General features: G+C 37.0%; 2 protein-coding genes across 7 annotated transcripts in view; one reads left to right on the top strand and one right to left on the bottom strand.

Moving 5' to 3' along the window:
* The first annotated feature begins 60 nt into the window (after positions 1 to 60).
* Positions 61 to 21,103, top strand: LOC136848102 (WW domain-binding protein 4). Of its 2 annotated transcripts, none has more exons than XM_067120315.1 (5): positions 61 to 367; positions 7,130 to 7,337; positions 10,572 to 10,788; positions 15,438 to 15,660; positions 20,845 to 21,103. In XM_067120315.1, coding segments are annotated over exons 1-5 (870 nt in total). In that variant the 5' UTR covers positions 61 to 365; the 3' UTR covers positions 21,065 to 21,103. The 2 variants fall into 2 exon arrangements, with proteins under 2 accessions (XP_066976416.1, XP_066976425.1); XM_067120324.1 differs by lacking the exon at positions 61 to 367 and adding an exon at positions 5,937 to 6,182.
* The window catches only part of Rpb7 (DNA-directed RNA polymerase II subunit Rpb7), a 525,952-nt gene continuing 519,854 nt past the window's right edge, over positions 21,058 to 27,155 (bottom strand). For all 5 annotated transcript variants that reach the window (XM_067120360.1, XM_067120392.1, XM_067120382.1 and 2 more), the window contains 2 exons: positions 22,656 to 22,689; positions 21,058 to 22,253 (listed from right to left, as the gene is read on the bottom strand). In XM_067120360.1, the coding sequence (XP_066976461.1) occupies positions 22,240 to 22,253; positions 22,656 to 22,689 (48 nt within the window). In that variant the 3' untranslated portion in view covers positions 21,058 to 22,239. The remainder of the gene's footprint in view (positions 22,254 to 22,655; positions 22,690 to 27,155) is intronic.

Genomic DNA, 27,155 nt, shown 5'->3' with positions numbered 1-27,155 from the left:
GTCATTTTCCTAGCGAGAATTGACCAGGAACCCATGTTTATTTACATCTTTCATTTGCAGGAAGCCAGCAACAGCTAGTACCACACTTCATCGTTGTTGAGGGAGCGTCGTTTTATATAAAGTAAAACAATTTCAGATTCAGTGAACACAAGTAGATTTGTGTCATTTCTTTAAAACTACCGTCACTGGCCCAACGCTTATGGTTGAATAGCCGAAAAACCAGCCGAACGTCACTTCTTTAGCGAGAAGTGACCAGGTCAGGTACCAAGTTTTGTTTACATCGTTCAATTGTGGTCACAACTACAAGGAAGTACGCTGTTTCGTCGTTGAGGCTTGCTGTCGACGTTTACGACTAACGTAGTAAAATGTAAGTATTATATGTTGAAATTGTTGCGAACTTTGATTAGGCTACTTTGGCGAAGAGCTTATAAATATATTACTTAGGCAAAAATGAAGTGTACCCATAGCCTAGGCCTAGGGGGCGATAACCTCCTTTGATGTTTCTTTAGGTCTTGGTCATTTGTTTTCTGTTATCCTGACCTGTCATGATGGTTGTAGGCTAGGCCTGCAGAAAATTACCTACTTTCATATTTATTATGTTTGCATAGCCTAGTTTATGTTGCATAGGCTTAGCTCTTATATTAGTACTTAGGCCTAGTAATTAAATATTTTCAGTTGCCCTCATGTTGACCGTTGACTAACTAGGCTTGGGACTTAGGATTGTCATTTAATTGTAGCCTACTTAAGATTAAGGCTAGTCAAGACAATTACGAAGCTGGTCAGGCCGACCTCTTAAGCCGAGACCAAAAAGGCCTACCATTTTGAGTTTTAGATAGGCTTAGGTTAACTGAGAATTGAATGATTTTTGGACTAACCTTCTGGTGAATCTAAGCAAAAGCTCTGCATCGACTATTACCTTGGAAATTAATTTCTCCTCTAGGAGGAGGTGGTGGTGTTTATTGTCGGTCAATTATTATTAACCTCTTATCTTCCCAACATGGTTGGGGACCCTTTGGGAATGTGGGGTTTTGGGTGGGGGAAAATGTTGGGAGAAAGATCGGACTGCCGTAGTTTTGTTTTGGAATGGTTCCGCGCATGCGCAAGTCATTAGGGAGCCACATGTCTAAGAAGGGATTAGCTAAGGAAACCTATTATAAAAGGAACTATACTAACCTAACGTAACCTAACCTAACCTAGCAGGCTGTTACTTAGCCTGGGGATGGAGCCCCCGAACCCCTTGGTGAAGGAAACCACTTTTTACCAAAAGCTCCCTGTAACACTGCACAAGTGCGATAGCATTCCAGGATGGCCACCATACAATTTCTGAGGTTAAGTACAGTTGACTGACAAAAAACAATGGAAAATTCTCAATAAGCAACCAAAATGCTGTAGAAAAAATCAATTTCCGGACTAATAACCCATGTGGAGCTATTGCCTAGTTCTACCGACCTTCTTCTAGGTGTGTTAGGCCTAATACAGTGTACACAGTTAATGCAGTAGTTCTGAAGCTAATGAAATATGGTTTTTCGATAATGCTAAGGAAGAGCTCCTTGTGCAGATATTGTTCATTTATGAAATTTTTTGACAACCATATAGGAAAAGGTGTAGGCTGTATTATGCATAGTACAGGTGAGATAACTTGTAAAACGTACCAAACCAGTGTAAGAAACATGCTATCTTTTTTTTATGTTTTTATGCAGAAAAGCTCTGCAAGACATCATGTTTAGTACTAGCCTCTTGGGAATTAATGTATAAATATAAACAATAGACAGTAAATATCATGTTTTGAAAAATTTTTCAAGTTATCTCACCTGTACTGCATTATATATGCCCTTTTCTGTATTGTTCAGTCAAAAAATTTAATTAATATGCCAAAACAATATCTCCGTGCAGAGCTGTAACTCAGAATTACCGTTTTTTTCTAATAGGCAGGTTTTTTGTGTATGTTTGTGACATTTAATTTTTATTTATCTGAAATGCTCAGCTTAACCTACTAAACCTGCCCTACAACATCCCAAATATCTAACATAGGGTAATAGCAGGACCTTAGTGGGAAATTGGGGTTCTGGGTGGGAGGAAGATTGAAAAATGAGTTGGAGTAGAGGAATACACACTTAACTTGACCAACCTAGTGCAGCACACCCTAACCTGACGAGGGGCAAGCCCTCAACCTGACCTGCCCCTGAAGGTATGGTTTTCATTGAGTTAATGGGTTAACTCAATGGAACATTATGTCAAACTTCAGAATCACATGAAAACTATAAGTAAGCCATATTTTGAAAATGGTGAAGGCTGCTTTTACTTTATTCCGTATGCTAAAAAAGTACAGATGAAAACTATATTTCTGATAGTTTTTGATATGATTTAGATGAATTGGTCAGTGATATAGATTTCTGACAGAAATGGTTGGTTAACCCATTACAATCCTCCCCAGTTCTTCATCGGAGGGGTGGGTAGAGCTCCCGGCTTGCACGCTGTTGGCCCAGTGTTCGACTCTCTAACTGGCCAATGAAGAATTAGAGGAATTTATTTCTGGTGATAGAATTCATTTCTCGTCATAATGTGGTTCAGATTCCACAATAAGCTGTAGGTCCCGTTGCTAGGTAACCAGTTGGTTCTTAGCCACGCAAAATAAATCTAATCCTTCGGGCCAGCCCTAGGAGAGCTGTTAATCAAGCTCAGTGGTCTGGTTAAACTAAGATATACTTAAAACAAACCTTCCCCCCTATGTAATAATGATGGTGAATCAGAGTGGGAAACAGCATTTTTGTTTTTTAGTTAGATAGGCTACAGGTATCCAGCCAAGTCTTACCGTTACCTAACCTAACAGAGGCCCTTGTCAGATGTGACCAGGTTGATGCTGGATCCCCCACTTAACCTGATTTAGAGAGCCATAAATCATTTAAGTAAAAGTGAGAGGTGCATTCTAAATTTATCTTTCCTAACCTAAGCAAACCTAGGGTGCTAGGTCCTACCTGACCATGGCAATTTTATCCCCTTTGACCCCCCTTCCCACCTCCCAGCTAGTCTGACTGTAAAACATAAAGAAACAGTATTTATGTGCTGACATATCTTGTTATGTCTTGCCCTTTTGTAACCCCAACCCCACAAGAAAAAAGAAAAATTACCTTGGGGTTTATGTGCAAAAGGTTAACCAACCTTTTTCAAAAAATGTCAAATTCATGAGAATCGTATCAAAAATTATACGAAAAATTTTTTCCACATTTAAAATAATTTCTTTAGTAATCTTTGTTTTCAGAACCTACACTCTCTAAAGTTTTTTCTAGTTACCATAAATCTCATCCATACTATCAGAAGAATTGTTGCCTTTTTTTTGTTTTAACAGTCATTCACCACCTGAGAAGGCGAGATTGTTTTCAGAATCTGTACATTTCCAAACATGAAGGGTTTTTTCAAGGTGCACTATTTTTGACAGTCAAGGCATTTCACAGTCCTGGCAAAGTATTATCATAAGTTTTATGCATATATTATGCCAATAGAAAGTTCGTGATAATGCACCAAAGAATAACCATTACACAGATGCCAAGATGGCAAAATCATGACTGCAACTGAAAACCCACAGGGCCATTTAAAATCCAATACAGTACTGACTTTTTCTGGGGGTAAGTAACATCACAGTAAGCATGTGCAGTTATCATCTGATAATCATGATAGAGTGTTGAAAAAGAAGAGCATTGCAAAATATGGTGGCAGATGACATTTTGGAGTAAGAAACACGGGAGTAAACAGTGAAAATGGCAAACTTGTTTAGTAGGCTTTTGTGGCAATTTGCTTTGGGCATTACAAGTAAATTAGTACTTGAAAACTAATATTTACCTCACTTCATGACATTTTGAGTGTGTTTTCTTAGATTTTGGTAACAAAAGTATGAGTGCCTATTGCAACACATGCAACAATGACATTTGATGCTAAACTGGAAAGAAACTTCTGTATTATAAGAGCCATGATGAAGCTATGGCACATGCATAAGGTCGGTAACAAATGACACAACATAACTACATATGGAACTGCACCCTGACATTTATGTCACACCACTCTTACAAACTAGAAGACCCATCAGTACAGACTTGAGAGTCATAATAAAATATAAATGCCTCAATACAAACAAAATGAGGATAGTTTTAAAAAAACTCGACCCATATTCTGGCTGTGAATAGTAAATATCTTTTAATATGTTATATTATTAAGTATCTTTTGATTTGACCACCAAGAAAGTGTTATTGTGAAACAGGCTTGCTTTTTAGTTTTCAGTAAAAGAAAACTATTGTGCCGGCTTTGTCTGTCTGTCTGCACTTTTTCTGTCTGCCCTAAGATCTTAAAAACTACTGAGTCTAGAGTGCTGCAAATTTGTATGTTGATCGTCCACCCTTTAATCATCAAATATACCAAATTGTAGCCCTCTAGCCTCAGTAGTTTTATTTTATTTAAGGTTAAAGTTAGCCATAATCATGCCTCTGGCAATGGTTAAAGTTTCATGGGCCGTGGCTCATACAGCGTTATGCCGAGACCACCGAAAGATAGACCTATTTTCGGTGGCCTCGAGTATATGCTGTAGCAGCTGTACAGCAAACTTGATTGTGCCGAAGTTTTGCTTTTTTATTACTGACAGGCCACAAGAAGTGGGCAAAGCCATCACATACAGTAACCTGTTTAGCACGTTAGATGTAAGGTGGCAAGTGATTGAACAAAGACACTGGTATAATTCAGGCAATTCCTGAGCTGTGAATGGGGCCTGAATCCCCAGGACCCATATACTGTGTATTTTTTTTTTTTTCTCTCACTCACATAACTACTTTGAGAGCTGAAGATATGACTTAAAGAAAGAGTGCTCAAAAGCAGAACACTCAAGTATAGGATGCTGCCTAACATAACCTATCCTAGCTCAAGCTGCCATGCTAAGGTATAGCCTAAAACATGAAATCCTAATTTACCCTTTATGTAGGATATCATAACCTGATTGGAAGGTATTTGTCCCCATGGACATCCCTCCTTGGTAAACACAGTACTGTACATCACTTGAATATTTCTGGTCATCCTTACCCACGCCACCCCTGCTCTCCTTACTTAACATTCACTCTTTTCAAGGTGAGTACTGTACAGTATAGTAGACTGTGTAGCTGGAGGTCATATTACTTCCATCGTTATTACCTGTTTTCAAAATTGGCCAATATTCATGCAGAGCAAGCAAGTTTTAACAAATTAGAATGTTCATATGTGAGAAAGTGAGAATTAAAAGTAAATTAATATATGTTTAACTACAATATTACCTCAGTTCACATCCAAGGCACTTGCAGTTAATGGAAGTCTGTGGGTAGTGTAAAAAAAAAAGTACAGATCTAAAACTGCAGTTTTGAAATCCTTTTTTTTCTGTTTTATCACTACACATTACTGTATGTACCCTTTTCTGTATTGTTTAGTAAAAAATTTAATTAATATGCCTAAATATCTCCATTCAGAGCTTTGACTTAATTAGCATTTTTTCTATTATTATTGTTATTATTATTATTATTATTCAGTAGATGAAACCTTTTCTTTCGGAACAAGCCCACAGAGGCCATTGACTAGAAATTCAAGCTTCCAAAGAAATAGTGCTCATTGGGAAGAAGTAAGAGGAAGTATATGCTTATCAACAACACAGAATCCACTGTAAAGTACTGTAAACAAATAGTAAAATATACTGTATGAAAAACAAAATGCATGGGAAAGAAAGACATACAGTAGGCTACCATATACATTACAGTATGGTACAGTACTTGTCAGGTAAGATTCGGTACAAAAATGAAAATAAACTGCATATAAAATGTATAAAAAAATTTTACATTGAAATTCTCTCTCTCTCTCTCTCTCTCTCTCTCTCTCTCTCTCTCTCTCTCTCTCTCTCTCTCTCTCTCTCTCTCTCTCTCTCTCTCTCTCAGCAGTGCCAAAACTGCTGATGTGGGCCCAGACTTGAAAAACTGGCTTTGATGTCTTCACAAGCAGCCAATGAGAGGATGCAACTTCTTTGATGTTGTCAAAGCCACTCAGAGACAACAAATGAAAAGATGTTGTGTAAAACTGCTTAGGAGCCAATAACAATTGCGAAAGCTCCCAAGCAGAAGGGTGCTCTCCTGCCATGAAATCTCTATGACGTAGTCATGGCAGTCTCAATCAGCCGTTCACAGGTGATAAAGAAAATTACATATATGATGTTGCGATGTTGCTTTTGAGTCAATAGCTGGTGCGCAAGCTCTTAAGCATAAGAGTGCTCTCCCAGTTCCCTCTCTTCTGCACTCATCCCCCCTCCCCCCTACCCCCTTGCGATTACCCAGGTCTGTTCCCCCACAATACCCTTTGTATTGGTATGGTAATTGAACGGTTAGCAGCAATACTATCAAATTATTCCACCCATGTAGCATTGCAAAACAAACGGAAGACATTTTATTCATTGTTTATATCCTCATATATATTGTGGTGGGCTGAGGTGGTATGCAGATACTGCCAAGGTATGGATATTGTACATCTGAATAATTAAGATAACAGTACTATGAGTTTATTTATAAACAGCAGTGTATGTTAGAAAAATTTGAAGTATTGTTTCTTGGTGTTAAGTAATATTTTTCCCTCCGTTAAACTTATGTGCATTAATGTCAGTGATACTAGTTAACAGAATGAAAATCTAAAGGCATAAATCTAAAGATTTTTGCACAATTGTTGGTAGTTTTCTGCCCTTGGAGATAAGTTGTAGATTTTTTATTTTAATTTGCAGTATTAACAAGTCTCCATTTGAGGAATTTTTGTGAAAAATTTTAGAATTGTATAGGATACTCAAAAGTGTTCGAGATTTTGGTTTAAATATTTTCATTCGGGCTTTAAATTTTGATATGGGGAGCTTTGTCATGTGAGATACAGTAATTAGTTTCTCATTGATTTTGACTGTAGAAAGGTTTTGTTTTTTCCATAACTGAGAAACTGTGGTTTGATGGTTATTATATCTGCTATAAGAATTGTGTATACAGTATTTAGTATGAAGGAAGGAAGATCAGATTTTTATTTGATTGGTGATTTTGTTTTTGTGAGAATCTGGAATTATTTTTCTATACAGTTCCTCTTGAACATTTTTTTTTTGTAGGTCAGAGTACTGGAAGTCAAATCCCAGAAAATTCTGTGACTTTTGTAAATGTTGGATTGCCGATAACAAGCCAAGTGTTGATTTCCATGAAAGAGGGAAGAGACACAAGGAAAATGTACAGATTCGCTTGGCAGAGATGGCGAAGAAAGGCAAGGAAGAATATGAAGCACAACAGCAAGAAGGCGATTTTCTTAGAGCCATGGAAGAGGTAAGTGCAGTGCAAATGCACTAGTCCCTTAATCTTAATATAATATACAGTACTGTTAAGACATACAGTACATAGCAGGCTTTAAATATTTCTTTGGCATAGGCTATATGTCTAATATCTTATTATATTTTATTCAGTGTACAGGGTGAACAAACATTTTCATGAGCAGTATTGCAATGTACTTTTTAGTGTGATTACCATTATTGCAATTGGTATGTAGTTGTTAGGTATTGGAAAGGGGTGATTTTTACAAATTGCCAGCTACAGTAATTATGTATTATTATTATTATTGATAAAATGAAACCTATTCATATGGAACAAGCCCACAGAGGCCATTGACTTGAAATTCAAGCTTCCAAAGAATATGGTGTTCATTAAGAAGAAGTAAGAGGAGGTAAAGGTAAATACATAAAGAGGAGATCCCACTTATTAAAAAAGAAAAAATAAATTAATAAAATATAGTAGATAAAAATGTTATTAAAATACAAGGAGAATAGTATTAGGGTAGTAATGCATTGCATCTTTGCTTGAACCTCTGAAGTTCCAATTGCATGACATCCTCTGGAAGGCAAGTTCACAGTCCAACAGTGTGAGGAATAAAGGACCTCTGGAACTGAGAAGTTCGACAGCGAGGCACATTTACTGTACTGTATTGCATATTGGTGCTGCTGTTCAGTGAATCTGATTGCCTAGGGCTTTTAAGTATTATTAAAGATTGTAATTGAAGTAAGTCCAGTAGACATAGTTGTAAGTACAGTACTGTAGTGCACTTCAACAAACTGAGTGTCCGACTTGAGAACTTTATCTTATCCAAATTACATATTCATGATTATGTATGTATTGTATCATCCCCCAAAAGCTCATAAAAACTGTATGTATGTTGTATACACTGTATGTATATGCTGTACTGTATGAGGTAAATGCTATGTACATGTAATGGTATGCTACTATACTACTCTGGTCAGCATTTCTACTTGACTGTACGGTAAATTGTACACCTGTTTTTCGTGTTCGAGGAAACTGTGTATCTCAGTCACCAACTCCACTTTGTCCAGTTAAAGTTGGTGTGGATTCATCATCAGCATACTGTATTGTAAGTATCATTTGTATCCAAAGTAGGTACACATGAAATACAGTAGCAACTCTCTTGCAAGACTCAATGATTATACCGAACAGTGTTCCATGGTTGCTTGGCTGGCAGGCAGTATTGCCATCTTTAGAATATGATTTTGTGCAGTTCAATCTGTATATCCTTTCACACTGAAAAAATGTTGTCAAAGTGATAGTGTGATAAAAGAAAGATTATGAATATTGTATTGTGGTAAACAAGGTAGCATTCTGGGCTTAGTGTATTTTAAAATTGGGAGATTACCCAGAAAATATTAACAGTAGGGTTAATATTGTTTATTATCTTATGTAAAAATAATGAGTGACAGCTTTCCATGTTGGTAACTGCTGTTTACTTCAGTAGCAAATAATGCAAAGAAATTTACCAGGTGTACATTCTAAGGAAAAATTGTTGTAGATACAAAAATGTTTATTTTACATGTGCGTTCTATCTGTTTTAAGAGGAAAGGTAGTAGTAGATGTCTGGTTTATGCATCAAGATAAATTTAACAGTGCTTAGTCTTTACCACTGACTCCATGCCTTATTTTCCAGTTTCCAGAAAACATATCTAATGCCACCAGAAAACTAGGTATAGTTTAAGAAGCATGCTTCCTTTTTCCCTGGTACAGTGTTGGTTATTATAATTTACACCACTGTGAAGAGGTAACTTGCATATTCATTATTGAGACAGTCTTCTGTTTCAACAATGAACTTTTTTTAATACCTGCACCCAAAGAACTTGTGCTTATAACTACTCTGTTTGCAGAGCATCAGCGTTTACATTCTGTCAGGGTGCAAGGTTTTCACAGTACCTAGTTTCGGGTATTCATTCCTTTTACTATTGAGTGGTTTTCTTAGCAGTGTTCTTGATGTTGATGCTCACAGGTTTTAAGATGTATGTAATCTTATTTGCCAGTGCCATAACCTTTGGTTTTCTGAACCTGCATTTCTGTTATTTTCTTATTTCTTTTCACATACAGGGTCTTCATCGGGTGGAGTTTTTTTTTACAAGTAAATGGCCTTATAGGCATGTACATATGACTATTGTTTCATTGTGAGTCATGGAACTGCTAGTGATGGTTATCAAATAAGGAAAAGTTTACGCAGAGTGGTTAAGTAGCTCCCTCACCTTGGGCACATGATCTGTTTTAAGGCTGATAATTTTGAGTTGACATTTTTTAGTATGGCTCATGGACTTGCTGTTTATCATTGTTTCCTACCAATGTATTCATCATCAAGCTACTGTTAGAATATTTTTCATTTTTGTACTATTGTAATTTCTATGAACAGAACATTTACTATAGTGCCTGGTTTAAATATTTTTTTATTATTGTCTTGGTGTATAGTACTGTAATTCACTTTTTGTTGAATTGCAGTATTTGTCCATAAACAGGACTGGGGTAAAAAAGGAATTCATGCAGAATGTTTATATTTTCCATTGTAATAATATTCATGAACTTGTATATTTTTGCAGTGGAATTATTAATTAATATAACCTATTCACCACTTGAATGCAGGGTATATAATAAATTGCAGGCTAAGTTGGTACAGTGCTAAAGTTTTTTTTGCAGCTTCACATCAGCTCCAACTGCATTGCATTCTACTTGTGCAACATACCTTATGGTCCATTTTTCACCATATTTTTTAGGTACAAGTCCTTTGGGCTAGCTGCAATGAGTTTAGGAATGTAACTTGCGAATCTTGTTAAACTGATGTATAACAGCTAATGTGTAAAAGATAAGTCTATTTTTCATGCTAGGTGAAAATAATAGTAGGAATAAGGCACTCATAAATATGAGAAATTTGTGGTTTAACACAGTTACCAGATGGGTAATTATCTTGACAGATGCATTTCCCATACACAGTATAGAGAATGAAGTGCAACATAAGTGTCTCTACCAGTTTCAACCAACAGTAAAGGACAACTTGAACTAAAGTCCCTGAAGAATTGGATTTTATTGGTTTATATAGTTTTGCTGTCTTGTGTATTAAAACATCATTACATTATATTGCTGTTTTCCACTTTAGGATACTGGAATGAAGTGTCCCAAGTCAAGTCCTAGTTAGTACAGTATCTGACCATTGGGTAAAACAAGGTTATGCAGTAATCATTTGATTTTCAACAGGCAGCGCTGAAAGCTTACAAAAATGACATAGAGCAAAATCCAGATATGACAGGATCAAAGATATCGGAAATTGCTTCATCAAAGAATGCAGAGATAGTTGTTGCAACAAAGAAACCCACAGAGGAGAAGAAGCCCAAGGAAGCAGTACCTGTTAAAAAGTGGTATGAAGCAAAGTCACCTGAAGGTTCTTGTTATTATTGGAATATTGAAACCGGAGGTATGTTGTTCATGTATGTGAGTTTTGGAAAGTTATTCCATACTGAAGTTAGAATGGACAGAATTTTTTAGAATCTAGTAAAGGGCTTTCCAGTTCCGATTTTTAGGTATGAATGGCTTGTTCACTCTTGCAGTTCTGTATTGTTTGATAATTTTTATTATAAAATAGTATAAAAGCATTCTTCGAGGCAAAAGGACTGTCACTCTTAACAGATTAGAAAAATCATTTGAAGTACAGTATAATACAACAAGGGAATCAGATTATTTCTCACATTGGCATCTGACTACAGAAGGCTAATTATGAACCTTCTGCCTGTTGTTGAGGTTATAAAAGGGATTTTGACAACGGAAAAATCTATTTCTTGGGGAAGACCTGTGTCACCCAGTGAAATGGTTCCAATAGCACACATTTCTAGGTATAAATATTGCTAAATATACCAGAGAAAAAAGCTATCCACAATGCCAGGGTTACTACCCCTGGATCAATCACCACAATGGTGTCGGTATGCACTAAGGGGTGAGTGGTAGCCACTATTACAGATGCTTTGCCCAACAGATTTCTCCATTTTTAAAGCTGTCAATGCTTCTTAACCAACAAGCTTCTTGAAGATGATCTCATAGATAAACCTACAAATAGGATTTGTAGTCGGTGTTTCAAAACTGTTGTGTGCATTTAGGAAAGTGTGTACCAGTGATTAACCTTGGTTTGGGGTATGCTGTGGGATAGTTAAACACTCAGTTGAGCTATCATAGCTGTGGAAAGTTTCTGTGAAGCAATGAGTTAATGAATTTATTGAGAAAATTGATGGAGAAGTTATATGACACCATGAGTAAATAGCTACAATCATAATTGATTTTGTAGTTTTTTGCACCAGATTATCCTTTCAAGGGTTAGACCTGAAATGAATTTTCCCCTCTATTTCGTCCTGGTGCTGAATAACGTAATGGTTCCACTACCAGGTCATTAGACCAAACATTCATAATTCATCACCAGCCACTCTTTTGTCCTTGGCGTTTTTTGCGTAATTAGACCTGAAGGATGTGTACTTCCATGTTCCCATTCACCAACTTTCCGGGTAGTAACTGTACTTTGTTTGGCAGGGCTGCATGTTTGTTTTTGGCCCTTTGCTTAGGTCTGTATGGCCCCCACAAGCCTTCATTTAGGTTCTTGCCTCCTTTTAGCCACCTGGGTTCTGGGCCTGCTACTTAGTTTCTGCTTGAATGACTGTTTTGTTCTAGTTTCTTTGAAGGAGGGATTGAATGCATCTGCAGGTTCTTCTGGGCCTTTGTCAGTTCTGGGGTCTGCAGGCCTACCTGAAGAAGTCAGACCAGTCACCATCCAGACAGCCAGTTTACCTGGGAATGTATTTGAACACAGTTACAGAGTTTGTTCATCCCAAGGAAGGTAGTGCATTGCCTTTTGGAGACCATCAGCTAGTTTCTTCTTTTCCATTATCTGACAGCAAGGTACTGGCAATTGTTGGTAAGTACTGGGTAGTGTGCCAGGAGTTCCACCCCTGGTATCAGCAGACTGATCCCTAAGTAGTTCAGCCTTTTAGTTATCAAAAAGACAGCCATTAGGGTTTTTTTCTCTAAGTTGCTTCCTCACTGTTTTCAGTGTCACTTCTTACAGCTGTAGTTGGCCTCTTTGATAGAAGGCTGCCTCAAAGTTTCCTCATAAGAACACAATTCTCTCTCCTGTGAGGGCCCTTTGTATCTCTTAACAAATGGAATCCTTTCTTTGTTCCTGCACACAAGCTATCAAAATTTAGCTGGTGTTTAGGAACTACTTTTTTATTGGCTAGGACAGGTTATTTCTTGAGCTTATGCTTGCTGTATCCAGAGGACTATAATATGCTCAGGATTAGAGCTCATAAGGTTTAACTTTGCCACATTCCCTGGCCTTTAAGCATATTTTGGAGTGCTCTGCTGATCTCAGAGCAGTTACTTGGCATCATCAGAACACCTTTGCTAAGTTGCTCATAAAACTTGATGTATACTGCTGGGATCTGTTGTTGCAGCAAGACATGTACTTTGCTCTTCACCCATTTTCATTTATGTTTTGAGTACCAGCTATTATGTCTCTTCTGCTTGGTGATAGTACTCACTGGAGTTCATTCTCCATTGCAGTTCCGTTATTTATGAAGCACCCATTAGTATTCAGAATATTTGACAACTCTGCTCCCATTTTTTTGGGATGGGCTACTTACAGTTAACATCTTTCCTATTTTGGGCATGTTGGCTTTGTCGTCCTGTGTAAATTGTAATTCATTTATGATGTGTTTGTAGTGACAAATATGGTTTTACAATAAATGTTTATAATAACCTGCTAACCATAGCTTTTAGTGCCCTCCTTTCCTCCCTCTTCAGATGGAGAATAGCCTGACATCATTGGCCACTGGAGTTGCCTAGGCATCCGCATTAGGACCTTTCTTTGCGGGGTACCAAATTAGTGTGCTTGCATGCATCCCATACTTTGTGTTAAGTGAGTTTGTTTAAAAACATGTTACATTCTGCCAGCACTAGGTTGTCTGCTTAAAGTAACTGCCAGTGACCACGTTATCTGTATTAATTTATAGCTTTTTATCCTATTTGTATTCATTTATAGCTTCTTAATATGGTAAACGATTCATGATGGACACCAACATTTATATTGGACTCTTCTGGTAACCTGACACTGTACTCTAGATCAGTATTACCAATGAAGTTGCATCACTGGGTTAATGATCCATTCAGGTGGTCTGTCATAATGCCCATTTAATTAATATTTTCAATATCCTATCAAATGCCTTTTCAAGATCCATAAATGTCATATAATCTCTTCCTTCTTGCACAATACTTTTCTTGTGTTTGCATCATTAAAAAGGTGCCTACTACTATGCTCTGGCATGAAACCAAACTGTCAATTATCAGTTTTATTGAGCCGCCCTCTAGCATCTTTTCCAGTATTTACCCACCATGTTCACAGAATTCTACTCTTTCTGCATTGTAACGCAGTATAGTGCAGTGCATCCCTTTTAACTTTATATGTCATTGGTGTAGGGCATTTGTCCCTACTCTTTAGATCATATTTTTTGTAAATTTTCATAAATTCTAATAAGCTCCTGAATGACTAGCCCTCTCCTACTGCTTAAATTTTTTGTTATTCTTGATGGGTTTAGGGCTTTTCCATTGTTCCAGTATCCATCATTTTTAACTTTAATTTTTCCACCACACTGCTTTTTCCACCCATTGGTCCCTCAGTTAGCGCTCATTATCAATGACAATACCATATCTTATTTAGTTTCTTTTTGACTGACAGACAACACACCCAATTTTCTCTGATCTTGGTACCAGCTGTTGACTGGTCATTCACCCATTATCCACAGGCTGGAAGTTTTAACAGAGTTGAAAAAAAAAAAGAGTAAAATATCTAGTTGTCTGATGTGAAGGGAAATACATGGAAGCATGTCCCCTGTACAACTACCAAAGAAAAGTGGCTAGTTTCATAGAGTGAGAGGTATTCCTCCCCTCATTCCCTTTTTGCCACCTGTAACAAGTTCAGTGACTGTCCCAGCTTGCGCTGAAGGATATTCTCTTCTTATAAAAGGTGATAGTTTTGTATTTCCTGAGTAATAAACTTTCTGAGTAATAAAGAAAGGTTTTGTTGAATTTGTGGGGAAAGAGACAGTGTTGTACCTATTTGTGGGGAAAGAGACAGTGTTGTACCTAGTTATGGATCCTTCCTCTGATTGTCGGGCTAGTCTGAGAACGGCCATATTTCCCTCTAGTGGTAGTACCTCAGTAGGTTGTTGGTGCCACAGCCAATCCACTTCTGATCCCAAGTCTGCGTCTGCATGCATACAGTCCTTGACCGCTTTTCAGCTTGTGGTCAAGTAACACTTGTTTTGTACAGTGCATTATGCATTTATATAATACTCTTCTATCATGCATTTTATATTTTTCCTTATACTTCCTCTTAGTACAAAAGTATTTTCTGATAATTCTTTTTTCCTTATCACTCATAAATTAAAATTCATATTTCAATTTCTGTGCTTCATTCTTACAAATGACTAGCTGAATGATTTAAATAATAATGTAAATAGAACTGTGCAAAATTTTGTTGTCTTGCTTCGTGATTTATGTCTGTATAGTGCTGCTTTGCATAGGGCGCTACATAGTGTACCTTTTGCAACACACTGTAGGCAGAACCACTTTGAAGTACCCCTTTGCCCAGCTGCAGTGGTGTGTGATTTAAACTTTTTGGCCATTTACCATCTCCCATTTCTACCCAGGTTTCTTAACACTTACCGTGTTTCAATTATGTTTAGAAAAATCCCTCAGGCCAATCCTATAGAGGTCTAGAACTATTGAGTCAATCACCTGTTTTAACTTGTATGAAATAATAATTCTTTATGGCTGGATGTACATAAAGGTAATGGAAGTAATGTAAAGGGACTTGACCTTTGTGTGTGTGTGTGTAATGATTTAAGTTTGGAAAATTCTCCACCAAACACCATTCATTGTGGTGAAAATTTATCTACAATGAGTAGGGATTAAATAAGGGTGTGAAATATATTTGAGCAGAAGAGTAGTGAATGTTTCTATTTTTAGTGTACTTTGGCAATATGATTTCAGTTTTGTTACACCCATTAAACTTTCATTTTGCAGCATCAAAATGGGAAGAACCAGAAGAGGGATTTTTATCCTTAGCAGAACAGGAGAAATTGAAGAAGAAAGACAAACAGAGCAAGTCAGCTGAAAGTCAGAGCAAAGAAAAGAAAGAAAAGAAAGAAAAGAAGGAAAATAACAGCACATCTCTGTCAGCTCCTCCAGTTGTATATGGTCCAGCCCAAAAGGCCGAGGCATATTCAACATGGGAAAAAGTTAAAAAGTAAGTATTGCCATGCTTAAACGTGGCTTTCAAAAACAGTAAACATTATCATACACTATTACATAGTCATGAACATTTGTTATACAGCAATTACTGAATTAGGTTGATACTGCAATGTAATAATTTGTACTTTAACTACTTAAAAATTGTTACTAATAGTTTTCCAAACCATTCTGATTTATTGTCTCAAGCCCTGTAGTCAGAAGCTTCCATTTTTTTTTTTTTAAGTTGCTGTTTTTTCACCTGTACTGTGAGCAGCTGGTATTTTGGGACAGTTTTTGGAATATGGCACCTTGTACAATGGCTTTGTATATGATTTTCATGGCTTTGGCTTTGTATATGATTTTCATGGCTTTGTATATGATTTTCATTGGTAGATGTCTTTAAACTTTCTTTGGAGGTAATTATCTACCAAAATGAGATAACATCATATTTTTATGTAAGCAGTTTAGTATTCCCTGGCAGGTAAAGTGTAGCTCCTCAGAACTGTAGAGCTGCCTGTGACTGTCATACCAGAAAAGGAGTTTGGAGAAGTGTGTGGAAGTCCAGCCACTGTTAAACAACTATCATGCAGATGATTATATTACATTGGTAGTCCATAACACAGTGAAGGTGATATTATTCACTGCCATATGTGGTAGTGGTGGTTATAGTGATCTTTGTATCAGCAACAGCCATGATTCGTGGGGATGCCTCAGGTGGAGATGCCAGCCAATGTGATGCCAGAAGTAAAGGTGCAGATGTAGACAAGTTACTGGCATATGAAAGAGACAGCCAAATGTCAAGTGCAGTTAATTCATTGCCTCACCAGGGAGGCAGCTATGATGCCAGATATGATGTAAAAGAAAGATGGTCATGGCGTAGGTGTGCCATCACTACCATATCAGACAATCAACCAATGATATCATAAGAGATTTTACAGTCCTTACCACTTGTACCACAGAGGCAGTTATTGTGCATGAAGTGCAGTTGCATGTCACAATACCCTCAGCAAAGTATCTATGCTGTATCTGGTAGATTGTAGTCACTTTTTAGACATACTTATGTGTGAAGATGTATATGGTCACACTCTAGGCACCCACACTAGATGTGGTGATGCTATTCATACTGTTCTCTTGCCTTGATAGTAGGTGGAAATGCCATTCAGTGCCATATAAGAGCATCAACCATTCAGGTGGTGTAGATGCTGGTCTACACTGTATCTTCCTTCATTTTCAGTTTAACGTAAGGTCCTCTGCAAAAAATCCAAGCTGAGCACACACACTGCTCAGAGCCGTAACCCTATCCATCATCCTATTGCCAGTATTTCCAGTGCTCATCCTTCCTAAGGCCACAATTTTTTGGTTTTGTTTTGTTGATCTTCCCCTCCTTTTATGCAAGCCTTGGGGTTATAAGGTTATCTTGGTCATGCTTGGAGTTTAGTGAATATATATTTTAATTTTGCATATTCACAGTAACAGCTGTCCTACGTTCTTGTTTGTAGTTCATTTATTCTATGTTCTTTTATTGTTGTGATTGCACTCCCTTCCATGTACTGACTTTTGGGAGGAACTTAATTTTACTGTGGAATTCTTTCACAGGATGGTAGGGCCTTAGTTATTCAATGTGGACATGGTACTCTTCAGGTGTAAGGATTCTGCTTTTCCATCATGGTGGGCACCATGTGCAATGTGCTGTCGGAAAGTTGTTTCTGGTCTCCTCTTTAGTAGTGTTGCAGCTTTACCTGCGATTCTGGAGTTTAGCCCAAGATATGTCTTGTTCCATTACTGCCTTCCCTCCTCCTCAGAAGATTCTTTGTGTGAGCTGCTTCCTTCCAAGTCTTGTCTCTTCACTCAGTTTGCTCTCGTTATGATTTTTCTGTCACCACTGGGAGTGTGGCTTGGGCTCTGTCAGCTGTTCTTTTCTTTCTCTTGCCTGATTTGACTAGTTTTCTGTCCCAAACCAGACAGTGTGGGAATGGTTATGGATGAGCTTCCCTTTTAGAAGTTCAGTTTTAATTTTGAGAGACTTAGGAGACGACTTGTGACCTTTCTGCGCATACTCATTGAAATTTGTTTCATCTCTCACTTTCTCCAGAACCTTTGTTCCTCTGCAGTTGAGCCACCCAAACCCCAGCTTTGTTATATTTCTTGCCTGCTCATGACCTGGTGTCCCTTGACAATTGCTCTAATGCCTGATGACTGATGTTTCTACCACATTTGGAGTGGTGTTGCTTGTTCATTCATCCTCTTCAAGGCCCTCCTGTAGCCAGCTCACAGTACTGTGCTTTTTCTCATGAATAGAGATTTTAAAGTTGAGGGGATTTTGGTAAGTCTTCCATGCTGTCCATTCTTACTACTACTACACCTATTGACCTATGTTATGGACTTATGGGAAGCCCGAGATTCTTTTGTTTCGAGTTAACTTATGATGTTCCTCCTCCCTTTCCTCATTAAAATTTCTGTAAAAGATATCCTTCTCTGTGAGATGATGGATACTGGACACTAAAGAAGTGAGGATAAAATCCAAGCCAGACTTGAATGTTTCCATGGCCCAGTTCATTAGCTTTAGGGAAAATTTTAGGGAAAATTTTGCTGTTTCCTTGCCTTATCCTGAGTATGCCAGTAGTGGCATATTAAGGTTTCTTGAGAACAAACAACATGGGATTAGGGCACACAACATCCTATGTCAACAAGTAAGTTTGCTCATCCCATTCCTCTTCCTCCTGCCCTGGATGGCACTCTGCCTGGCAGAGTTATAGTTTTCTTCTAACGTGCCTTTTACCTCAATTGTCACAGATCCCTGCACCCATACTTTCTGAATTAAATTTTTCATTTTACAGAAAAGTAAGCAAAAAACATGCTGATCTGTGGTTCTTTGAGGAGGTTGCTGGAGAAGTCTGGCCTGCTCCTATAGTACTACTGGGTTAAGTTCAAACTGGTCTCTTCAGTGATAGTGGTCATGTGTGCCTGCAGAGTCTCAGGGGTGGCCCATCTTTTGAGGTAATAGCCTTGTTTCCATCAGTGTTACCTTGGGGTTTGCTCTGCCACCATTTTGCAGCATTTCTTGGTTAAGGAATCTGGTACTTTCTGATTGTTCCCCTTTGCAGCTTCAGGTCATGCTAGGCTGGAGTTCATATACAGTAGATCTCATCATCAGGTTAGCATTCTTTGAGATATTTATCAGTTGCAATTCTGCACTGGCCACCTAATTTCTGGTTTCCTGCTGTTTCTGCTTCCCTTAGAGATCAGTGCTGGCAGCTTGGATGACTTTATTGTACTATTGATGTATCAATCTAGGTTGCTAGGATTTAGGTTTTATATGCAACCAGCTTTTTAGACTTTATTGCCTTTGTGACCCATTAATGCAGGGCCTTCTGTGAATATAGATGATCATGTTCAGGTTTCTCTCTTTTTTAACAAAAGTGTTTTTCTCTTGCACTGTATAATTTAGTATTGTCTGTCGGGTATCATTTCATTCTGCATTCCTTTTTTCATTGCATGTTGCCTGTTGGCCTCTCTCCAGTTCTTTGCTGCTTTGCTTAGTTGCTGCTGTTGCACTCCAGTCTGGGGAAAGTCCTAGGTATCTTTGTGCCCTTTGTTGTCTGAAAGGTGCTGACCAATGTAAGAGGTTTAGTGTCCCCAGGGCTTGAATAATCCATTTCTTTTTGGTCCTAGTGGTGATGGTTTCAGATTGGATTGTTCACCATTTATGGCTATGGTTTCTTTGTGCTTGGAAGAGCCTTCTGGAGTGACCTCTTTTAGACTGTGTAACCAGATGACCTTTTGCATCTTCTTGGGTCCCAATTACTGGACATTAACTTAATCTTAGGGAGGGTGGCTTTCCGTAGTGGTTGTTGCATTGATGGGGTCTTGTCTAGCCTAGCCATTGGTTTTTAAAGTATAGACCTCTCCAAGGAACATTTGGTTAGATCTAGCTCTTCTTTCACCAAGTCTAGCTTCCTGTCCTCTCTTGGGCTTCTTCCAGAGAAAAAGAAGCCTAACAGCAACAGAACTTTTCATGCTTGTTCATCCATTTGATTCTTGTAGTTCCAAGGCTTTTTTCTTTAAGCCTTTAAATCTGCCAGTAACCTTCTCACTTATTTTTTTGGTTACCCATTTTGCTTCATTGGGCTTAACACCTCTTCATTCGAGTCAGTCATCCCAGTTGTTTGGCATAAAGTGGGATTTCTGTTGGCCCCAGAGTTGTAATTGAGCAGGGGCTCTCAAGTTGTCCCTCCAGTGCTTATATCTTTTTGGCCCTCTCACTGCCCGAGTTTCATGTTCTTACTCCCTCCTCCACGTGGTCCATTGGAGGTATTCATTCTTAAAGAACAGTGTCTCCTTTTGGTGCCATCATGTATGTCAGTGCTTTGTTGGTCAACTTATATGTACAGTTTTGCTTTGGGCATAGGTTGTTTTTGGCCTGCAAAATTCTCAAAACTCTTGAAAAAGGTTTGATGGGTTTTGTCACTGTGGCGAGTCATCCTTCATCTTTAGTGACATTCTATGGCTTGTTGTGCTCTACTGCTTTGGTAGTTTTCTCTTCTTAACAGCAGATTATTACTGTACTCCTTCTGTTGCTGCCAGGTGACTGGATTTCTTCCTCTTCCTATCCTGGCAGAGCTGTAATGCAAGTATCATTGCTGTTGCCTGAATCCAGTGCTTTTTTTTTTTTCCTATCAAATTGTTTGTTACAGCTGGTTCTGTTGCCACTTCACGTCCCAGATTGAGGCCACCACAGTTAGGAGTTTGTGGCATGTAGGTGGCCCTCTCATGGCATCTCTGGATATTGGATTGCAAGTGTTTGGAAAGTGGGAGAGTAATTTTAAAAAAAGTCATTGCAGATGATTTCAGACCCAAATTCTGAAGAAACTATCTGGTTTGCTACCTCCCTTGGGTGCTGATAATTACTAATGCTTCTGCACAGTATCTTGCAACAGGGATAAATTCTGCAAGAAAGAAAGCATTAGTGCCTGCTGCATGATGTAAATGTATTTTTTACAAGATACTTCACATTCCTTTTACCAAGGAAGGTGAACAACAATAAACAGTATTAAATCCTTCAACTAGTGTTAAAAGGTTGAAATTTGTACAGAACTGAGGTAAAGTGTTTACTATTGAATTTCAAGATATAAATGTGTATTGTGACGACATAATTTAATATTTCTTCCAGTTAACAAAAATGTTCTTTGGAATTTTTCAGAGATCCTGAACCAGAGGTAGATTATCAGTTACCTCAGATAGATAATGATGAATATTATAGTCCTGAAATTTCTTTCAAAAAGCCCGAGGTTTCTTTCAAAGAAAAAACAGTTACATTATCTGCAAATGACAAAGGTGGTGGGCAACCAGTGGCTTTCAAGAAGAGAAAAGCAGCTCAAGATAATAAGAAAAGCATGAGGCAAAGAACTAACGATTTATGAATTTTAATATATTTATAATAAAAATTGTAATAAACAAAATTACTTTTCTTTACCTAATGAACAGTGTCATTTGGAAAAATTCTAATATTCTTACAATGTTTGAACAATCAAGCTTACCAGATGCTTGAAGTCTTGTTAATGATTGGCAACAAATACTTACAGCCAATTCTTGAATATGTGATACCGTAGAGTGCACCACACTCCATGTAACTTATCGTGTATTTTATTATACATTGAAATTCAGATTAAACCACATAATGTATCAATTTTCAAAATGTGCCTAGCAAAACTATCTTTACACTGAAGTCTGGTAATTTGAGAGGTTACTTCTAAGATGAAATCTAAATCAACTTCGTAAAATATTTTAATGGTTCTATTTAAAAATAAACAATGGTCATATGCATGAAAAGGTAGAAATTTGACAGCTAAAGTTTTTGGAATTTATCAAAATGAAATTGCTAATAAAAAGCCTTTTTAACACCATGTCACAAGTTATGAAAAATTACCTCTCATGTATAATATTCAACACAAATATTCTAACAAATCTGTTCTAACAAATCTGAAGTCAATCCCAGTTATTGGCAAATTTCACATCTGTACTTGACTAATTGAAAATGTCCCTCTTAAAGAAAAACACCCTCTCCACAATCAGCCTTAAACGATACCTAATGAAAATCATACTTAAGAAATTACCAGTAAAATAAATATAGAAGGAGAATATTAGATACATGGTGATGATGATGATGATGATGGTGTACAACAGAACTATATGCTCAATGGTTTGAATGAACTATCCAGTGTTTAAAAATAAAATATGAATAGAAATATATATGCTGAATATAATTTTCAACTGACTTCTATGCAATAAAAAGAAAGCAAGATGATTGTTAATGGTCAAGTTTTAACCTTGAAAAAGAATGACAATGCAGCTTTATAAATTTTATGGCTGGTTTTACCTACTACTAGTATGTCACTTTGGGTTAAAATTTTAGCCCACTGTACTACCAACTGCTGTCAAGTTGATCAAAGTCAGCTTAAAATCATTACCATTCTTGAGAACCGACTGCTTTTAGCTTGAGCTACATAACAGAAATACACCACAGGCAACTTGAAACAATCTTGGAATCGATCCTGAGAAAACTGGAGGTGATATACGTTCTTGAAAGAAAATCAGACTAACTTGTGAGACCTGAAAAACAAAGATACAATAATACCATTTAAATCTTGCACAGTTATAATATTGCTCATTGCTTTGGCTAAGTTTTACAGTTAAACTACCTTCTAAGCACTAATTGAGCTGGCTACATTGTATATTTAAACTACCATCTATGTATTATTCTGCTATTTATGTTATTCAGTGATCTACTATTCTGCTATTTATGTTATTCAATGATCTATTCTGCTTTTTATGTTATTCAATGATCTAAGTCTAGTTACCATAAATGTATCAATGTGATGTCATTACAATTTGAATACAAATGCTGCAATGTACATGCTACTGCATTTAATAACTATTGTTTATTATAATAACCAACCAACTGACCAACAAAAATACCATACTTAAGTATACCAAAACTCAAATTTCTCTTACCAAGGTAATCATCCATAAGTGTTCCAATGGCAAACTGAAAAAGATGAATTCACCCATTAAAAAAAAGAGTAAATATGACATATTGTGTTAACAATATTTAATTTATATTCGATTGGAATATGCTGACAAACTCGAATATCACCATTAAAGACTTCAGATAAAATATCCTGAAAATTGACTGAACTTGCTATTACTGTATTCAACAAGAAAATATATTACAGTATACTGAATCCTAACAATTACATAAACCCATCTACATTCTGGACACTGAGTAATCACTGCACAATGTTTTTCTTTGAGGGAAAAAATCTTTGAACAAATATTCAACTGCAACTTGCTTTGTTAGTCTATTTGCCTCTTAATTTTCACAAAGTTTCACATGGGCTGGAACTCAACAATGCTTTACCTGTACCTTTCTCCTTTCAATAATATGGAGCCCACTATCATATTTATATCCAAGAGTTAGGCAAGTTAAAAACACCAAGTGTCTGCAAAACATCCCTGGCGTCACAGATGATGAAAAAACCTTAATCCATATTTAATTGCTATTTTCCCTATAAAGGTTAATAATGACACCATTCAACTACACAAACTGAGTTTCCCAGAAAGTACACCTGTAGAGTAACATTCACTATTATGTATGGTACTCTAAATCCTACACACCAAGGTCAGATGAGTGTGACCAATTCCACGACAAAATGATAATAGTTTATGTGCCATTCAGTGAGGACACCACTCGTATCCATTATTTCCCAATTCCTGCCATTTACCACAGATGATGGGTTTCAGAGACAGTAACATATCACTGACAATAACAGGTATATTTGATCTAGTCATATTGATTGCAGATCTGGTTGCTTTATTGGCTTCATTCCTTTTGAAGACTTGGTTCCATCTGCTTAAACTGTGTAATGTGGCCCTTTAAGTCTTGTGTGCTTGATGGTACGTTGTTTATGGAATGGAATACTGTATAAAATTTACGCAAAAGGCCAAGCACTGGTACCTATGAGATCGTTCAGCGCTGAAATGGAAACTGTGAAAAGGTTTTAAAGATGTAACATTATGAAAACCTCGCAGTTGCACTTTGGAACAATTGTTAGGAGAAGGTGGAGAGAAAGATGGAAGAAAGAGAACACGAACACAGGTAGAGTAAAAGGTATGAAAGGTGTTGCAGCTAGGGGCCGAAAGGGTGCTGCAAAGAACCCTAAGTAATGCCAACAGTGCAACAAGAGGTGCACTGCTGGCACTACACCCCCTACAGAGTTACGTTGTTTGTGATGTTCAGGTCTACGTCCATAAGATTTGGAGAGCTGGCTACTGCAGGTGTGTACAGACATACTTTACACAATATACAGAGAAGCAAATTCTAGTGATGGAGGAAGTGTTATTTTTAATTTATTAACTAAATAGTTCAGTTAGATGTAAATGGGAATGGTGGTGGATGACTGCATATAAAAATGTCTCTGACTGAAAAGCTGATCAGTTGGCAAATCATTTGCCTGAAATCTTTATTACACTACTTATGGTAATTAAATACTGATGATGTGAGAGAAGTTCTTTTTTTGAGATGTACAGATTTGTTATGGGAGAACTTGAATGCTACAGTGTAGATTCTGAGTCCTTCACTGTGAATTAGATCTAAGTTTTTAGTTTTCTATAAAAAAAAAAAAAGCTTGGGATGGCTTTGTTCATTCGTCCACACTTTTTCTATTCACCCTCAGAACTTAACAACTACTGAGTTTAGAGGGCTGCAAATTGCTATGCTGATCATCCACCCTCCAATCATATGGATCATGTGTCTGGTACCTCTATGACGCATCTTCACTTGACCGCTATGGGGAGCAACTGAGCGCTGCCCGGTTGTGGCTGAGAGTTTTATACTGCAGCACATCGAGAGATTCTTACAGCATTAAACATTACAGACAACTCGACTGCGCCAAAGAAACATCAGCGCATTTTTTACTTGTTTTATGTTTAGTTTGATGCTGAGCAATATATTTGGTTCATGGTCCAAAACAGATTGGGCAGTTGCTTTGTTTATTAACATCTAGATTGATCTGTGCATTCCCTAAATTGTATGTGATAGCTTTCTTATCAGATTTAATGCTGCTTTACTTTTAGCTTTTATGTATGTAATGTACTTTCCAGTTCCAGTATGTATCAAAGATCAAATCCAAGAACTTTACAGTTTGGTGGACAAGTATCAAACTTTCTCATTTTTCAATCCAGTATCTTTCTACAACAAGGTTCCCTTAGGTTTTTTGTTTTTGCAGAGAACTGAAGGCCTACCGTACAAGTCCAGTTATCTAGTTTTATGATGCCATTGTTGAGAACATGCTGGGAATGTGTAAGTTTGAAAAGTCTGACCTGTTAGTAACTTTCTACAAATAAAGGAACAGGCAGTCCCCGGTTATCGGTGGGGATTCTGTTCTGGCCGAGTGACAATACCCGAAAATTGCAGATAACCAAAAATCGGCGATTTTCAGTGCTTATCGGCGCTGAAAATCGCCCATTTTCGGTCATCAGCACCTCTGTTAGGTATGTATCAGCGCCAATACCCAATTACTGGCGGTGATAAGTGGTAATTGGCGATTTTTGTCGCTAGACAAGCCCAGTAAAACTGGATCGCCAATAACCGAGCCTGCCAATAACCAGGGAAAACACAACATGACATATAAAAATAGTTATTTTTTTCTGTTCATATCCTTTTTTAATGTAATCTAATTGAAATAGTGGGTTGAGTACATCTACTTTTAACCCTTACAGGCAGGGCTAAATATGCATTAACAATACTGTACAACACCAAGGAAGCTTTAAGGTTGCCCAATTAAAAAAAAAAAAAACATCGATGGAAAGGAAGATATACAAATGAACATGGTATAAAAAAATTCTACAAAATTTTCTGTACCTTCCACAAGAAGTTAATTTGCACATTTGCATCCCCACTGGAACAAATGTGAATTCATATAATTTTAGTTTAAACAAAGTTATCACCAATTACAGTGTATGCTTTATTTCTGTCTCAAATCTATCAGTGGTCTGGTAGTTTGAATCCCACTGGGGTTATGTGCACTGAAGTCACCAAGTAGTAGCAATGGATGTGGTAATAGATTTATTACATTTTGTAAATCTAGTATAATGTACTATGATCAAAGTTTGGTTTGTTATAAATACATATAATAAATGTTCACATAGTAATTGCATGATATGGGTTTATGGCAGAATACTGAAATGAAGAGGCCTCAATTACTATTTCATATGTGATTGTAATATGAATGTATGTGGGTATTATGAAAGTTAAGCTTTAAAGCCAAGCACTGGGGTACTTTCAGCCATTCTAAAGTTCATTATCAGTTTTCATGGACTGAACAGCTCACTTGTAATGAAGCTTTAAAGCTAAGCACTCGGGCACTTTCAGCCATTCCAAAGTTCATTATCAGTTTTCATGGACTGAACAGCTCACTCATAATGAAGCTTTAAAGCTAAGCAATGGGGCACTTTCAGCCATTCCAAAGTTCATTATCAGTTTTCATGGAATGAACAGCTCACTCGTAATGAAACCTTAGAGCTAAGCACTGGGGTACTTTCAGCCATTCCAAAGTTCATTATCACTTTTCATGGACTGTACAGCCAACTTGTAATTTTTATCTGTTTAGCTTACTGTCTTATGTGTTGAATACCAGGGTTCACGGGATTATATTAAGGTTTTAACCCTTGTAATTCACTTAAAAGGATTCTGATTTGAATTCCTTCTACATTCCATTTGATAACATAAGGATTGAAAATTTAGATAAGAGTTGTCAGTTTATGGTAATTAACTGGTTTGCTCATTTTTCATTTCTGAATATACTTTGATCTATGTTGGTATTTTTCACAGTAGTGTTGAGTGTTTTACTTTTTGTTATAGCATTTTGACCATGTATCAACTATTCTTTGAATTTCAATTTGAGACTGTATTTGTTTCAATTGCATAGATTTATTATTAATAAAGCTGATTATATTTTATGTAGTTTGTTATTGGTTTTGCAAAAGTGCATTTAATTCTTTCAGGAAACATTTATGGCATACGCAATTAAAATGATGATGGATTTTAACTCTATATGAGAATTTTCATCAGTTTGCTGAAAACATTTGCTTAGCTATCTTTCCACATATCGAGATGTTTCTACAACGGTAGAGTACAATTTCATCTTGTATATTTTTTAATTTTTCATATATTATTGTCCTTACTGATACATATGTTTTGTCAGTATTAGTTTTTGTTTTTGGTGGTGAAGCATTATCAAGAGATCTACTGTCTGATGTTTTATTACCATTTTCTTATATGTCCATCTCTTACACACTTCCCTAGTTTGCAGACTCCTCAAATTGTATGTAATAGAGGTATTCATTTATATAATCTGAGTCTGAGATTTTTTCTTCTGAATTTTTAGCTTGTGTATTATTTTCCCAGGATTACTGGTTGTTTGTACAGGTTGACCATCACTAATCCGGCATCAT

The sequence above is a fragment of the Macrobrachium rosenbergii genome, chromosome 2 (assembly GCF_040412425.1).
Source record: "Macrobrachium rosenbergii isolate ZJJX-2024 chromosome 2, ASM4041242v1, whole genome shotgun sequence".
NCBI lineage: Eukaryota > Metazoa > Arthropoda > Malacostraca > Decapoda > Palaemonidae > Macrobrachium > Macrobrachium rosenbergii.
Note: the sequence above shows the minus strand (reverse complement) of the source record. Positions and strands in the feature narration are given on the sequence as shown.